The sequence below is a fragment of the Dendropsophus ebraccatus genome, chromosome 11 (assembly GCF_027789765.1).
Source record: "Dendropsophus ebraccatus isolate aDenEbr1 chromosome 11, aDenEbr1.pat, whole genome shotgun sequence".
In the NCBI taxonomy this organism is placed as follows: Eukaryota; Metazoa; Chordata; class Amphibia; order Anura; family Hylidae; genus Dendropsophus; species Dendropsophus ebraccatus.
The window spans coordinates 57,584,637-57,601,874 of NC_091464.1; the positions used below are offsets into that span (position 1 = coordinate 57,584,637).

General features: G+C 43.4%; 2 protein-coding genes across 2 annotated transcripts in view; both read right to left on the reverse strand.

Annotated features, from left to right (window-relative positions):
* Positions 1-2,272: 2,272 nt before the first annotated feature.
* On the reverse strand, positions 2,273-5,344 carry LOC138767590 (putative gastrointestinal growth factor xP1). The gene is made up of 3 exons (XM_069945190.1): positions 5,203-5,344; positions 3,278-3,424; positions 2,273-2,498 (listed from the first exon to the last, which is right to left on the reverse strand). Exons 1-3 carry the CDS (start codon positions 5,282-5,284, stop codon positions 2,485-2,487), a joined length of 243 nt encoding a protein of 80 aa, XP_069801291.1. The 5' UTR covers positions 5,285-5,344; the 3' UTR covers positions 2,273-2,484.
* Positions 5,345-9,136: 3,792 nt separating this feature from the next.
* The window catches only part of TMPRSS3 (transmembrane serine protease 3), a 53,755-nt gene continuing 45,653 nt past the window's right edge, over positions 9,137-17,238 (reverse strand). Inside the window, exons 12-13 of the mRNA XM_069944911.1 lie at positions 14,232-14,384; positions 9,137-11,962 (exon numbers count right to left, since the gene is read on the reverse strand). Coding sequence (XP_069801012.1) covers positions 11,939-11,962; positions 14,232-14,384 — 177 coding nt within the window. The 3' untranslated portion in view covers positions 9,137-11,938. The remainder of the gene's footprint in view (positions 11,963-14,231; positions 14,385-17,238) is intronic.

The following is a 17,238-nucleotide window of genomic DNA, read 5'->3' on the forward strand; positions in this document are numbered from 1 at the left end:
TTAATCCATAGCCCTACAGCTGTGCTTATACAATATACACATAATACAGAGAATAAATACAATGGTGACACCTAATGGGAAAAACACTCAATACAATCTCCTTCATCCCTTCTGTGTGAGCATGAGTGAATTACTTTTACCAAGGTGTATAAAGACTGGCGCACCTGTGCTGGGACACTACATAGGCAATGGGTGCAACTTAGATAATCACATACTTCAGGTTCCATAGTTGGGATGGGTGCCCCTACCTTGCCTGGTATACCCCAATGTTGTGTCAGTTGGCCCTAAGGCTATCACTTAGTTTAAAGGGGTTCTCCAGCTGAATTCTTTTTCTTTCAAATCAGCTGGTGTCAGAAAGTGCCAGAGATTAGTAATTTACTTCTATTAAAAAATCTCAAGTCTTGGGAGTAGACATGAGATTTGTAATAGAGGTAAATTACAAATCTCTGGCACTTTCTGAGATCAGCTGATTTTAAAGAAAAAAAATAGCTGGAGCTGCCCTATTCTTACCACTTTAATACCATTTACTAATTAACATAAATCATTTGATGGCTCTATTGTACAGGTTACTATTGGGATATCAAATATGTCTCTGTGTTTGGATGTTTATTTGATAATGTTTATAGAAGGTGACTGATTGTCACTTTTTGTTGTATTTTTAGGGAACTTGAATTGTGTTAACATTTTTATAGGATATATTTAGATGTCAAACCTTTTTTTCTTGTCTTTTCATTTGTTTATTAAGTTGACTGACTATTGTTTTTTGGAATTTTTAGAACTACAGTATCTCTGGATTTTTTTTCTCTGCAAAACAGTGCCACCCATTGACTGGCTTGGTATTACATCTCAGCCTCATTAACTTCAATGGGATTGAGTTGCAAAACCGTAAACGGCCTAGCTTTACAACGCTCTCATAGAACCTATGTAAGGTTAGGTTCACACTTACATCCCTCAGCTTCGTCACATGTTTAATTATTTTGCAGGATATTAACAGGCACAATAGTTTGATGAAATTCTGCAGAATAAAGGACCAAGCATTAAAGGGGTATTCCCCCCCAAATCTTTTTTACGCCCACCCACAGCTTCACATATTAGTCAATGCAAGTAATTATTTGTTCTGCACACTTTTGCAGCTTTTTTTGCCAACTCATCCCCTCTGGAAGCAAAAATGAGCTTAATGCAGTCCACTCCAACACCGCTCCTTCCTCCTGGCCCCCACCCTCTGTTTTAGGGATCTTCATTCTCCTCAATCTGTGTCCCGTCCCCTCCCCCACCCCTGCTGTAGATCAGTCTTCCTCTCTGACAGCTACCCGTCCGGGGATTGTGTGGGGGCTCCATGTCATTGCCATAAAGCTGTCAGAGAGGGAGACTGATCTGATGCAGCTTTCACAGACACCGCAGGGGAGGACACAGAGTGAGGAGAACGAATCAGTGATCCTGCAGGAGGGGATGTTAGCTGTCACAGAGAGCAGGCGCAGCTGCAGATCAGTCCCCCTCTCTGACAGCTGTATGACAATTACACCGAGCCCCCACACAAGCCCCACCCAGTCTCCCCTCACTGTGTGACCCCCCCCCTTCCTACACAGTGTATGTTCAGTTACACAGTCCTGAGCAACTGTTACTGTGCAATGTAGTAATGAGCAGTGGGCGGGAAAGAAAGATAAGGGGGTGGGTACAAACGGACCAATCAGGGAGAAACACTGCATGATGGTAAATGTAGTTTCCAGGCCAGTGCCATCTTGGATATAAACAGGCTTTTTAGGAAAACTTGTGACCCAGGAATGGGAGCAGCTCTAAAGGAGACGGCTTAAAATACTCAGGGGGCCTTGGTGAGTAAGACCAGCTAAGTTTGGGAGCATTTAGTTTTCTTTAGCTTTTGGGAGAATACCCCTTTAATTCTGTGATGTTCCCCATTTGAACAACAGGTTATGAGTTAAGCAGCATCACAGGGTATTTGAGCTCAGAACATTCCTACTTGTGACGTTACTCCCATTTACTCCCAAGGTACCACCAATATTTGAGTCATACAAAATAGGCAGCACATGTGGCTGTGGGCTTGAAGAACTGCATCATGGACTAACAACAGGATTGGGAATATACCCCCAGGGGTCATGGAAATGGGAGAGAGTCACCAGCCTCTTTTATTCTGGGTAGAAAATCTGGCACCACAATAGGGATCCAGTTTTATATTTGTTATGTGCCCCCCCAAGTCAATGAACTAAATCTATGGAGAAATATATATATATTTTAAAAAAAAATGGCAAAACACATCTGTATTTCCAATTGCAGCTTTATTTCTTTACATGAGTGCCTGGCTGTAATACATTTAGAAACAGGTGAAGTCTTTTATGATGTGAAATTTGATCTGGGGAGAGATCATTCTCTGATAGTTCTCCATGTATGAAAAGATGATAGGTGGTGATGATGGTTGTGTCCTATGGCGTACTTCCACTGGCAGAGTCCGGGTTGTTCATCATAATCCATTTACAAGACGCATTCTGTAGGATGAACAACAGCCATTAACAATGCATATGTAACGTGGGCACAGGGTGCTTGAGCCGTGCATTTCCCCATGGTTTGTTTCCCTATTTGTGGGATATTTGTTAGGCTCCACCTCTGATCCACCCACGAGCACCCGCTTTATATGCCACTGATACAGGCTGCCTATAAATTGGGCCTTTTGCAGCATACGCTAGGATCAAACCTAAATTAGTTAGTGCAAGTGGTCACCTGAACTGACAATTAAGGAATTAGAGGAAGTATATCCTGTGAGTCATTAAAGAACTATCATGGCATACATGAAGGTCTGGGGAGCATAACTATGGGGTCAAAATACACAGGATTTGTTTTTAGTAGATTACAACCATAGAGATACATACATTACTTGTATTTTAAAAACCTCAAGTCTTCCAGTACTATTAAGCTGCTGTATGTCCTGCAGGAAGTGGTGTATTCTTTCCAGTCTGACACAGTGCTCTCTGCTACCACCTCTGTCCATGTCAAGAACTGTCCAGAGCAGGAGATATTTGCTATGGGGATTTGCTGCTGCTCTGGACAGTTCCTGTCATGGACAGAGGTGGCAGCAGAGAGCACTGTGTCAGACTGGAAAGAATACACCACTTCCTGCAAGAAATATAACAGCTGATAAGTATTGGAAGACTGGAGAATTTTAAAGAGTACCCCTTTAGGCTAACCTCAGAGGTGTTCGGATACAGTGAGATGCTGCAAAATAGTGTTTAGTCTGTACAACCAGAAAAAGCAATTCTTTATATTTTACCATCATCCGGGCGAGCATAGAAGCACCAGATGGCATTTGGGTCACTGCTGTCGAAACAGCATCCCTTGTTAAAGCATTGATCTGATGTGATGCCGGGTTCTCCACAATTTACTCTTGCAACAGGTTGAACGTTGCATTGGGACTGAGCTGGAAAAGAACAGAACAAGAAATCATGTATTGTAAGCCCAGTGCCAGGCAGCAGCTGTAAAGGTTATGAGAAGTCAAGTTACATTAACTGTATGAAAATAATAAACCTTACTGAAAATTTGTGTTTTAATTATTTTATTCCCTAAACCTTTAATAAAATAATATGAAGACATATCTGAATGGTATATTGTGCTAATCACAAAGTGTCCTTTACTATACACATTTCCAGGTAGGTCACTAGACTCCTTATGTTTGCCATACCAAGGTTAGGGACTCATTGTAGAGACATAGTATGTGGGGGCAGATGTAAGGAGGCAGGCAGCACCCAAGATGGCCTGGGCTAGTAAGGGAAAGGGAAATGTAGGGGCAGATGCAAGGGTCAAGGTGCTAAAGAGGATGTAACAGGGGATCTGCGGGGGAGGGCATATGGGGGCAAGGACTGTGTGGGAAGAGGAGAAAGGAAAATAATATTGTTTACGGTGGGAACACAACATGGCAAAGACTACTTAAGCATTACATGATCGGCAGTGTTGAGCAAACTTGCGAATTGTTCTGATTCGGCTACCTTCTTGAAACCTAAATGCTTGGCATTTGATTCCTGGCATCCAGAGAAGTTGGCATCCAACTTCTCTAGCCATCGGGACTCAAATGCTGAGTGTTCGGGTTCAAAGAATGTTGCTGAACCAAAGAGTTTGGCAAATTCACTCAAAACTAATTATAGGGTAAATGACATTGGCCACATTGGCCCCCAAAGATGCGACTGCAAATTCTTGGACCCTAATGCAAAATCTATAACAGGGACCCCACCTATCATGGGCTTATGTACAATGAGGCCTTTATGCCCCCTCATGTATAAAGGCCTGGGTATGACTGCTACCTTTAGTCTCCTTATAGCTTTATCACTAGGAGGGCTGTGTCAAACCTCAAAGGGCTACTCCTATTCTGAACTACTCTAAAAGCAGAATCCCAAAACAATCTGTAGTTTCTTTTAGATTTCTGTTTAACCGTTTGGATATACAAAGCTTTATTTATACGACACTAAGACAAACAGGCTGCGGTAAGAAATTCATTGATTAATTCTGTTTCCTTACACTGGTTTACATAGTGAATTAAACAACCTGAGATTATGAATGGGCAAGAGTGCCCAACGCAGTCACCTGACCAGTGTTTATGGTCATGTGTGCGCTGACTAATCTCATATTTCCCCAACATTTGAGAAAGGTCACATAAACAATTGTGATTTTAGGTTTAGGTTGCGTCTCACTTCCTATTGATGGGTTTACATAGACCAAGTCTTACTGGTTTTCTACACTTAAAAAAATTAAATGTCACTGGCTTTAGCCTCTATGAACTTTCTGATAATGTTCACAAGCTTTAAGGTGTTCCCCAATCATATTCCCTTCTATGGTCCTGCTCGTCCATTTATACCAAATCAACCCTTTTTTCTGTCTTTATGACTTAATCAGCTGCGATCTCTGATCAATTAGAGAACCTGTTGAATTTGCCTACAGCACCACCACAGGAGAAATGAAGAACTGCACTTAACCGATTAATAGGATTAAAATGTAATACAACTATCTGACAAGTCCTCCAGAGTGAAAGATGTCTTTTCTAGCAGATCCCCACAATGGCTTATAGTGGAAGAACCTGAGTAGACATCCCACCCTCTATTAACCAACAGAATTCTCTTAAAAGTGGATTTTTACTTTACTTTTGACAAATTTAAAATTTCAATTTTTAGGCTGGTTGAACATAACAATGTACTGTATATTACTTACTCAGTGCGGCCTGTCCATGTGCGGAGCTGAAAGACCCAACGATGAGGGCAATGGCAAATAAACAAAAGACCTTGTAGTCCATGGCTGTTCTCCTCACCTGGTCTTGCCCGTGGAAGGTTGGATAAGAGTGTAGGATGGACAAGTCTCCAGGGAGGTTACTTTATATTCCTCGTTGTTGTTTGCTATCTCTTATCAGATCATGTCTATTAAGGCGAGTCCCTCTAAATGTTGAGAAACACAATGGACTCCTGTGGTTGGACTTTATTTTGGCACAGTGCATTGCCAGTGACTCATGGTCCTCTGCATCTTATCTTGGGTACAAAGTTGCCAATTTCAATATTATAATGGGTGGGAATTCTTGTGATTTGGAGTAGCACAAAATGTTATGCAAGACCTCAATGCCATAGACGTGAAAGGGACTAAGAAGTTGGCTATAGTTAACATCTAGTGATGCAGATGGATGAGATGGAGGCTTTGTAATATCAGATTATTTTTCAGATGACGCAAGCAACCAAAGCTATAGCAGGGACGGAAGACGTATGAACATTTGCATCTTTTTTCTTTAAACATTCTTTATTTTAAAGTTTTAAGTTTTTCTAAACATACAATAACAATGTGTATTTGCATGCTAGTCAACAAAAACAGGCTATTAGAAGATATATCTCTGAAATAGAGAGCGTAAGAATAAAAGGTTTGAAAGTCTTTACAGACCAACGCATGTCGAATTGGGTAGCCACAAAAAAGGTGACAAACAAGCATGGCTCTGCTTGGTATTTAGGGGCCACTGGTGTTGCACACTGGATAACCTTAAGGGTACAAACCCACTTGACGTATTTCCTGCGTGAATTAGTCTTAAAAATAAGCAGGCAAAATGCAGGTTGGCTTTATACGATTGTTCTGTATTAAAATACACAATTGCGTATTTTTGAAGCGTGAAGCTTGTTGTTAGCAAAGCATCAGTTGTTAACAACCTGTGTGAAAAACGCATGTAGCTTCATGCTTCAAAAATACGCAATTGCGTATTTTAATGCAGAACAATCGTATAAAGCCAACCTGCGTTTTGTCTGCTTATTTTTAAGACTGATTCACGCAGCAAATACGTCAAGTGGGTTTGTACCCTAACTGGTAACAATGGAACAAAAGTTATCAACTACATAAACTGACAAACAAACCAGTTGGCTGTTTACCCAGTAGTGACCTGATTTATACAGACCACTGCTTCATAAGAAAAGGTCATATTATTTTGTCAGCTGGCTCTCCATGGACTTATTCATAGCTTGTAATGTTACTCAACTGCGGTGTGTGTGCTGGTGAAGGGATGGGGACTGGGGTGTGTATGCTGGTGAAGAAATGAGGACAGGGGGACTGGGGGTGTATGCTGGTGAAGGAATGGGGACTGTGGTGTGTGCTGGTGAAGGATTGAGGGCAGGGGGACTGGGGTGTGTGTGCTGTGAAGGGATGGGGACTGGGGTGTATATGCTGGTAAAAGGATGGGGACGGGGTGGGGGCTGGGGTGTGTGTGCTGGTGAAGGGATAGGGAATGGGGTGTATATGCTGGTGAAAGGATGGGGACGGGGGTGTGTGTGCTGGTGAAGGGATGGGGCAGGGGGACTGGGTGTGTGTGCTGGTGAAGGAATGGGGCAGGGGACATATACCAGACCACTTAAATTAAAATCCCAATAGAGCTGGAATGATGTGTAGGCACTAGAGAGGAGCGAACCGGGTTCGGGTTCGAGCCGATCCGAACCCGAACGATCGGCATTTGATTAGCAGTGTCTGCTGAACTTGGATAAAGCTCGAAGGTTGTCTGGAAAACATGGATACAGCCAATGACTATTTCCATGTTTTCCACATAGCCTTAGGGCTTTATCCAAGTTCAGCAAATGCCGAAAGTTCGGGTTTGGATCGACTCGAGCATGCTTGATGTTCGCTCATCTCTAGTAGGCACCTACCCAGGGTAACACTGCCTATCCAGCCCAGGTGGTCACTGGCACCAGAAAATCCAAGGCACTTTGATTGATTCAAGTGTGAGCATGGTAGTATTTGCATCCTTAGGACTTGCATATAGTTACTGAATATGGGTGGAGCAGAGAACTACAAACTTGCTCCTCGTCACCTACCTTTTTTAGGCCACAGGCCTACTGCTTATAAGAGGCTCAAAATGGCTCATGACATTTCCATTGTGGGGCAGGATAAATGGTGTTAACCTACCATGCCACCCAAATGGTTTTACTTTGGGCCACTCTATAGGGTGTTGTTTAACCTTCCACTTAGTTTTCATCCTTTAACGCTCTCTCATATGAGCATCTGCTGCAGGGAACTACCAGGTCACTCTAGTGGGAAGTGGTCCTGGTAATGACTGAGGTCTTGGGCTGTTGACATACGTATGTAGTCATAAACATGTAAGCTTACCCAGTCTGCCTTCTCCAGAGGGTTCATGCTGTGTCTGAAAGTTAATTAAAGGAGAAGTCCAGCAAAAATTTTTATTAAAGTATTGTATTGCCCCCCAAAAGTTATACAAATCCCCAATATACACTTATTACGGGAAATGCTTATAATGTGCTTCTTTCCCTGCACTTACTACTGCATCAAGGCTTCACTTCCTGGATAAAATGGTGAGGTCACGACCCGACTCCCAGAGCTGTGCGGGCTGTGGCTGCTGGAGAGGATGATGGCAGAGGGATGCTCAGTGTCCCTCCAGTGCCCTGTGTCCCTCAGTGTCCCCCTGCCGTCATCCTCTCCAGTAGCCACAGCCCGCACAGGTCTGGGAGTCGGGTCGTGACCTCACCATTTTATCCAGGAAGTGAAGCCTTGATGGAGTAGTAAGTGCAGGGAAAAAGCACTTTATAGGCTGGGTTCACACTATGTATATTTCAGGCTGTATTTGGTCCTCATGTCAGGTCCTCATAGCAACCAAAACCAGGAGTGGATTAAAAACCCAGAAAGGATCTGTTCACACAATGTTGAAATTGAGTGGATGGCCGAAATATAACAGTAAATAACGGCCATTATTTCAATATAACAGCCGTTGTTTTAAAATAACAGCAAATATTTGCCATTAAATGACGGCCATCCACTCAATTTCAACATTGTGTGAACAGAGCCTTTCTGTGTTTTCAATCCACTCCTGGTTTTGGTTGCTATACAGCCTCAAATATACAGCCTCAAATATACGTAGTGTGAACCCAGTATAAGTGTATATTGGTGATTTGTATAACTTTGGGGTGACAATACAATACTTTAATAAAATGTTTCGCTGGACTTCTTTAAGGCTTCCTTGTTACATCTTAAAACCCATAAAGTTCTGGAAAGCAGCCCCCTGTATCGCTTGTAATTATTATTTCAAGTGGCAGTTTACTCTTAAGAGAAAGGCTGTTACTGAGATGTAACCGCTTGATATCACTTTTTTTTCTCCCCACATAGAATCTTCCAAAGCCAGGACATTTATAACCCCTTCTTCCCTTCCCCCAAATCCCATCTACAGTAGTGTACTATTAATCAACCGCCATCACAGTGCCACGTTGTTTAGCCCAGTGCACCTTGTATACTACCATGGAGAAGGTGTTTTCCTATGATTGGTCAGACAAGTAAGAGAAAGGAATTACCAGTGTGAGGACTGCTGAAAAAAAAAAATCTCTCTGGACCCACCCCCCTAAAATGGACAGAATAAGAAATAGCTGTGCACTATGGAGGGGACTCTCAGGGGCTCAGTAACAGCTGTGAAAGAACTAACATCACCATGGCACTGCTTCCATTTTGAAGGGTTAATGATGCGAAACCAGGTAAGATATTAACATGTTTTCAAAAGTAATAGTACGCTTTATTAGAAATCAATGTAGTACAGGGCATGGGACACAACTGACTGAAAAGCAAGATGAAACAAATGAGAGCATATATATATATATATATATATATATATATATATATATATATATATTGAATATGGATTTCAGTAGGGCTAAAGTGAACATAGACACACACATATAAAATGTGTAGACAGTATTCTGCACCTCTTCGTTTATAAATATGGGTATTGTAAACCAAACAATTCCTTTAAGCACCTTTTTATAAGAAGATAACTATATACAGAAAATATATAGACAATGGAGTCACATTATGACCAATTTTTACTTTTAACGTGCGTAGCTCATGAAGGAAGTTGGTGGGTATATAAGGGGCAATAGTTTACACATACATCCCATGTTGTAGTCATGGGTAAAAGGGGCAATTTATCAGAATTCCACAGATTATTGGCTTTCGGGCCCAGGGTGGTGGTATTTCTGACTCTGCACAGTGTGAAATGTTCTTATGCTGCTGTCATGACAGTATATGGTAAGTGGACAAATAGTGACTGTGGACCAACTCATGCAATTGATGTGAGAGGTAAACGTTGGTGATAAAGGTTTGTGAGGTGTGAGGGTCGACCACCATGCTACAGTGGAGCAGCTCACCACCATAATGATCTAGGTGCTTACAAGACGTGTAACACAACAGATCAGTGATCCATACTATGTACGGAGCAGATGCATGGTCACTGTTCCTCTGAAAACCAAGCTGTATTGGCAGAAAAGGTTTCAATCTTCACAGCAGTATCGTAATTGGCTCGTTGGTAAAGGGTTGTCTTCTCTGATGATAGGTAAAGGGTTGTCTTCTCTGATGATTGGTTAAAGGTTGTCTTTTCCTCTGGTTGGTAAAGTGTTGTCTCCTCCACTGAATGGTAAAGGGCTGTCTTCTCTGATGATAGGTAAAGGGCTGTCTTCTCTGATGATAGGTAAAGGGTTGTCTTCTCTGATGATTGGTTAAGGGTCGTCTTCTTTGATGACTGATAAAGGGTCATCTGATTGGTAATGGGTTGCTTCTTTGCTGATTGGTAAAGAGTTGTCTCCTCCACTGATTGGTAAAGGGTTGTTTTCTCAAATGAGTCTTGTTTGCTGCTTCATGGAATGAATGGAAGTTGGAGTGCCAGGCAGAAACATCAAAGAACAAACGCAGCCATTGCTGGAAGACTACAAGCGCTTGGGGGCAGTGTTATGGTCTGGGGGATGTTCTATTTCGCGTTCTCTGGGCCACTCATCCATGTGGAGGTGCTCTCACCCAATATAGGTATGCTTACAGATCAAGTACATTCATACTTGTCTTCTCTAGGGTGGATGGGATCTTTCAGCAAGATAATACATGTCACACGGCTAGAAATCTCACATTCTCACAGTCTCACATTGGTTGAAAGAGTATGACCAAGACTTTTAAGTACAAACCTGGCTCTCTAATTCCAGAGACTGGAACCCAAGTGAGCATCCACGGGACTGCCTTGATGATCATGTTAGCTATATGGCCCCTTCAGGAGCTGTGGGGATGCACTGCAGTAAGCATGGCCAGATACCTGTTACAAATACCAGAACCTTATAGAGTCACTCTAAGACCACCTAGCTGCTGTCTGTGCTTCACACAGCAGTTAGTCTGGATATTAGCTGCTGGATAGAATAATGTAACTTGAATGTTTACATATATGAATATATATAGCACTATCGGCCATTGTTCTATGAATGTCACTGGGCCCTATTTTAAGATTTTATTACAGTGGTAATAAAATCTGGTAGGTTTCCCTGCTGTGTGTTCTTTGTTTGAGCTTTGAAATACAATGCCTCGGCATGGCTATTGAGGCCATGGGTCACAGAACGGCCTGTGTCAGAAAAGATCGTCCTGGCCACTGCAGTACCGGCCGGATGATCTTCACTGCCGCTGAGTTTGGAGCGAGCTTCTGGAGCCGCGCGCTCCATTGTGTGCACTGACAGGTTCTCTGCGACTGCTATTTAATGAATAGCGGCCGCAGAAAACTGACATGTCAGTTTCTTGCAGCTCTGCTAGGGATCCCGGCCGGGATACTATGTGTATACACTCCGGCCGGGGCTCCATAAAGGACATCCCTTTGTAAGTTCCGTAGTGATCACGGTCGTTGTTGCAAATCGGCAACAATGGCCGTGATTATTACGTAACTTACGTAGTGTGAACATAGCTTTAAGGTGCACCTTAAGCCAAAACTTGGTGGGTTCTGTTGACTGTCTAAAGTGTATGGGGGCCTCTTGACTCTTCCTTGAGAGATGCTGTTTGAGGAGAGAAGGGTCAGGTGTATTGGATTTGTATCATCTGATTCTGGGAGAGATAAACCACTACCAGGGCTGTCTGGCTGCAGCTAACCCCTCCCGCAGAAGGACATTCGGCTGTCAGTTATTGAAAAAGTAAGCCCATCTTAATACTGCCCATACATCTTAGATAGTTGTTGGCTGAATGCTTGCTTGGCCAGTGGCTATCTCTTCCGATCCCCCTATACACATGCATGGTTGGTTTGGACAAAAGAGGTAAGTCAGGGCCAGACAGCTCTGGCAGCAGTTTATCATCCTGAACACAAAAGTTTTGATCAACTGAAATCCAACTGGTCCACCATTATTTTCTGCAACATAAGGAGGTCACAGTACACATTAGACGGTTGACCGTCTAACCAGCTTTAGCATGTTCCTAGTTGGCATACGCAGTACATGCAGCCCCTGCTGGTGTAGTACACATACTTTTATACTGTTTACTATATGTAGAGTGTAGAAATACATCATCCCCCCAAAGCAGGTCACACTATGGATAAATAGAGGGTCACTCAGTCACAGCTCAATGGTCTCAGGTTCCTTATTTTTGATTTTTCCATTTGTTGTAAACATAATACATTCACCACCCTCCGGTATTATCTTCAGTTCATCCTCCGCTCTTCTCTCTGTGACCAGAAACAAAAAGTTTTATTTTATTTTTTTGTCCAAACAGGAATTGCCAGACCCTGATGTAAAATCACCCGTATAGTATAGGGTATAGTATAGGGTATACCCCATATAGTATAGGGTAGTGTAGTTGGCAACAATGTTAGAGCGAGTGTTAAGAGTGAAGAGTGTCAGTATTAGAGATATCTGCCATTCCCCCCAATGTTTTTTTTTTTGTGTGTGTCAAGTTAGCTAATAAAATGTACTAAAAAAACACTGTCTACAGTATATACTTTTTAGGGAATTTTCCGTGTACAACATAATGGTGACTAACGTCACCAGCCTCACAATCCAAACACAGACAATCTGATCCATCGGAGCCACAAGATAATCTCTGTGTGCAGGTGCCGTATCTCCACAGTGTGCACAGAGGGCTCGGTCTCGGCAGGTAAATATTGTCTCAGGGTCCTCACGCCCTTCCTCCGCTCACCTAGCCTGAATATTTCTATACTTTTTTTCTACATTTTGCAGGACAGGTGAGTTGGACACTGTAGGTACTGTAAGTTCTGTGTGCACCTTACACGCTACACACTTTGAAAGAAAGTGGCTACAAAGTAGTAGTATTTCCCTAATAATATTTACACAGTGGTGTGTACCTGCCATACAGCGACATGTGCCTGCCATAGAGCAGCATGTGCCTGCCATAAAGCGGCATGTGCCTGCCGTACAGCAACTGTGCCTGCTTTACAGCGACATGTGCCTGCCATAGAGCAGCATGTGCCTGCCATACAGCGACATGTGCCTGCCATAGAGCAGCATGTGCCTGCCATACAGCGACATGTGCCTGCTATACAGCGACATGTGCCTTCCATAGAGCAGCATATGCCTGCCATACAGCGACATGTGCCTGCCATACAGCAACATGTGCCTTCCATAGAGCAGCATATGCCTGCCATACAGCGACATGTGCTTGCCATAGAGTAGCATGTGCCTGCCATAGGGCCTCCAGCACCAGCAACAAAACTCCCCTTGTCAGCCACTATTCCCCTCTGTGATCTATGAAAGCATGAATATTTTGCACTCACACTCTAGTGCCTGTAGCAGTACCCCCACTAACAGACATAGTACCCTAGTGCATGCAGCAGCACCCCCACTAACAGACATAGTACCCTAGTGCATGCAGCAGCACCCCCACTAACAGACATAGTACCCTAGTGCATGCAGCAGCACCCCCACTAACAGATATAGTACCCTAGTGCCTGCAGCAGCACCCCCACTAACAGACATAGTACCCTAGTGCCTGCAGCAGCACCCCCACTAACAGACATAGTACCCTAGTGCATGCAGCAGCACCCCCACTAACAGATATAGTACCCTAGTGCATGCAGCAGCACCCCCACTAACAGATATAGTACCCTAGTGCCTGCAGCAGCACCCCCACTAACAGACATAGTACCCTAGTGCCTGCAGCAGCACCGGCCACTGACAAAGTACCACAGTACTTACAGCAGCGCCCCCACTAACACATATTGACCCAATGTTGCAGCAGGGCCGCTAAACCACAGTAGCACAGTGCCTCCAGCAGCACAACTATTAACAACCATAGTGCCTGCTGCAGTGCCCCCACTAACTGCACCAGTATGCAGTGCTAAACCCACAGGTGGTGTGACTGTCACATAGGAAAACCTTGGCAGTGCCAGGGGTAACCTCTTTAGCTTAGTCAGGACAACCCAAGAAAACAAAAGGATTTGTCTGCAGTGGAGCAAAGTGCAAGCAAGCTGACGAACTTGACCTACTAGGGGAACCTTGAGAGGTTAGCTCCTCCCAATTGTTCAGTCCCGGGACTTGTACTACTCTGCATACCACTCCTAGCCACTGTGACAAGTGGCTATTCTGTACATCCCAATACCTAGCCCACTGCTAACAAAACCAAGCAACCCCAGGTTATTGCACCTGCAGCAGAACCCCCTAATTGAAGACAAAGTACTCCAGTGTCTGCAAGCACCATCACTAACAAACTCAGGTCCCCACCAAGCCATAGTGCCCCTAGTGCCTGTGGCAGTCCTGTAGTGGATTGGACTGATTTGGCGGATAATCGCTCCATGTATTGGGCCCCAACACTGGGCCTGTTATTCCATGATGGTGGATTGTGATGAAATGACTCAATAATAGCAGAGGGGCCATTCTCATTTCTTGCTACTGGGCAACCTCTGGCCCTTTTAAATGACTGCCTTTAAAATATCTTTACAGCACGTACCTACAGTCTTATAAGGATAAGTATGTGATTACCTCCATCTGTATGTGGATCCAGTCCAGGAATGACGTTATTCGGGTGTACACTCCCGGCTTATACCTCATAGCACAGCCAACACCCCAACTTGTGGTTCCCATCAACTTCCACACTTTCCGGTCTTCACAGGCTAAAGGACCCCCACTATCCCCCTATAAAACACAAACAATATACAGAGCAGGTTATACAAATCAAAGACAGTAGTATAGTAGTTATATTCTTGTATATAGGAGAAAGTATTATAGAAGTTATATTCTTGGACATAGAAAGTAGTATTATAGTAGTTATATTCTTGTATATAGGAGCAGTATTATAGTAGCTATATTCTTGTATATAGGAGGCAGTATTATAGTAGTTATATTCTTGTATATAGGAGCAGTATTATAGTAGTTATACTCCTGTATATAGGAGGCAGTATTATAGTAGTTATATAATGCACAAGCCAAGTAGTGAAGCAGCAGAAAGATGACCCGTAGCACTCACCAGTCTTCAGGCAGTACGTATCTTTATTTCAGGGTGACATCAAACAGGTTGGTGTGGGGCAGGGGGAGACAGATCCAGCAGATGCTGTGCCCTCGGGCTACAGCTGTTTCGCGGGTAAACTTCCCGCTTTCTCAAGCCACTGAGGTTCAAACCCGGGAGTCAGTTAGTAATCTCTCACTCTGACGTCACCGGTGGGGGGTGTGACAGCACACAAACATAAACACAAACACACGTGGCGGAAAAGTGACACATTAAAAATGTAACAAGATGTGGAGGAAAGATGGGTTAGTTACATAAAGTACATAGTATTAGGGATCGAAGTGATCCTGAACATTGCTGGCCGCTTCTGAGTAGAATCGGTGTTCCAGTAGTTTTGCCAAAGCAAACTTTATGAATGAACTGTAGAGTAGTAGTGTAGTACCGTTCCTGGCCACACTGGTGCTGCACTCATACCAGCTTCAGCGAATGTGTCAGTTTTGTATCCAATTGGAAATGAGGCAATTAAATGTGGCAGAAACTTAAATGGGCAGACTTGGTTACAGAAAAGCCACCAGTTCATTGTGCTCATTTAGTCCCAGGCCTCCTAAGGCGTTTGTCCTAGAAATCCATTTTGCCTCTTTCCTTAGAAGCAATTTGTGGCGATCTGTGCCTGGGGACCAGGTGTTAACTCTTTCTATCCCAGCAAAGGACAGGGCATTCTGGTCACTGTTGTGCGCACTTCTGATGTGGTCGATCAGCCGATAACATCCTTGTCCGGTCCTAATGGATCTAAGGTGTTCTTGGAATCTTTTGAAGAAGCTTCTTATTGTGGATCCTATATAGAACCTCCTACAGGGGCAGAAGATAGCATATACTATGTAGTCGCTACGACAGCAAATGGGTTGGCGTACTTCAGCCTGATAGGCTCCCAGTGTGACCCGGGGGCCTTGTTCCATGAAGTTGCAGTAGTTGCACCTGCCACATTTCTTGTTCCCTGCGGGGTTTAGTTGCTGTAACCAGTTCTTCTTCAGGTTGACTGATTTAAAGTTACTTGATACCAGGACGTTTTTTAATGTTTTGCGTCTTCTGAATGAAATGAGAGGTTTTTTTGCAGCGATCTCTCCTATGGCGTTATCACTTTCCAGTATATGCCAATTGTTATATATCACTTGTCTTATAGTGTTAGCTGCTGGACTGTACTTGAAGGTGAAGACAAATCTTTGATCTTTTTCTTCCTTTTTCTTTTTTATAAAAAGGTCCTTCCTGGGTATTTTTCTCACTTTTTCCAGGGCTGTATTTATTACGTGCAGTGGGTACTCCCTTTGGAGCAGGTCAGTTTTGAGTCTTGCTGCTTGTTCTTCAAAGTCCGAATCAGCTTCGTTTATTTTTCTAAGCCTGATGAATTGGCCGTACGGGATCGCTGTTTTCACATGTGTCGGGTGATAACTCTTGAAGTGCAGGTAGCTATTTGTTGCTGTGGGTTTTTTAAAACCTTTTGTGGTGACTCCATCGCAGGTTTTTTCAACTTTTACATCCAGAAACTCTATTGAGGTTTCACTGAAATTGCTTGTAAGGTACATATTGAAAGTGTTATTTGCATTCAGGTATATTATGAATTGATCAAATTCTTCTCTAGTGCCTTCCCAGGCAATGAAGATGTCATCCACAAATCTGGTATATTTTTTAATCTTTAGTATACATGGGTTGGTGGCATTAAAGATAAACTTTTCCTCAAAAGCAGCAAGATAAAGATTTGCAAATGTGCATGCTACCGGCGTCCCCATTGCAGTCCCGGATCTCTGTGTGTACCATTTGTCATTAAAAGTGAAGCAGTTATTAGTGAGTATTAGCTCTAGAGCCTCACAGACAAAGCTTATGAACTCCTCACTTTTTTCGGCTGCTTGTAAGAAAGAGCCGATTACCTCGATCCCTTTTCCCTGTGGGATCTTGGTGTATAAGCTCTCGACGTCTATCGAAGCTAAATTCCAAGAATTTTCCCACGTGCCATCTTTAAGGATTTTCAGGAATTCGGTCGTATCCTTGCAATAGGATGGAGTTGAGTCCAGTATTGGTCTGAGCAACCAGTCGATGTACTTGGATAAGGATTCAGTGGGGCTGCCTATCCCCGAGACTATTGGTCTACCTCGGGGGGCTGTGAGAGACTTGTGAGTCTTGGGTAGGAAATACCATCTTGGTCTCTTTGGGTTTTCAGCCACTAATTTCTCTGCAGTCTTTTTACTGATCACATTCCTTTCCATGCTTTTTCTCAGAAATGTCTGGATTTTACTCTGGATTTTCACCGTGGGATCAGAGGGGAGGGGTTCGTAAATTTCTTTGTTCAGGAGTTGTCTTTCTGCTTCTTTTAAGTAGTAGCCCTGTGACATCACTACTATATTGCCGCCTTTGTCGGCCTTTTTTATGACTAGATCTGTACGGGATTTTAACCATTTGAGGGCTTTTTGCTCTCTTTGGGTCAAGTTGGGGTCCGCTTGGGGGTAGATGAGTGCCTTCATGTCCCTCTGTACTGCGTTGTGGAAAACATCA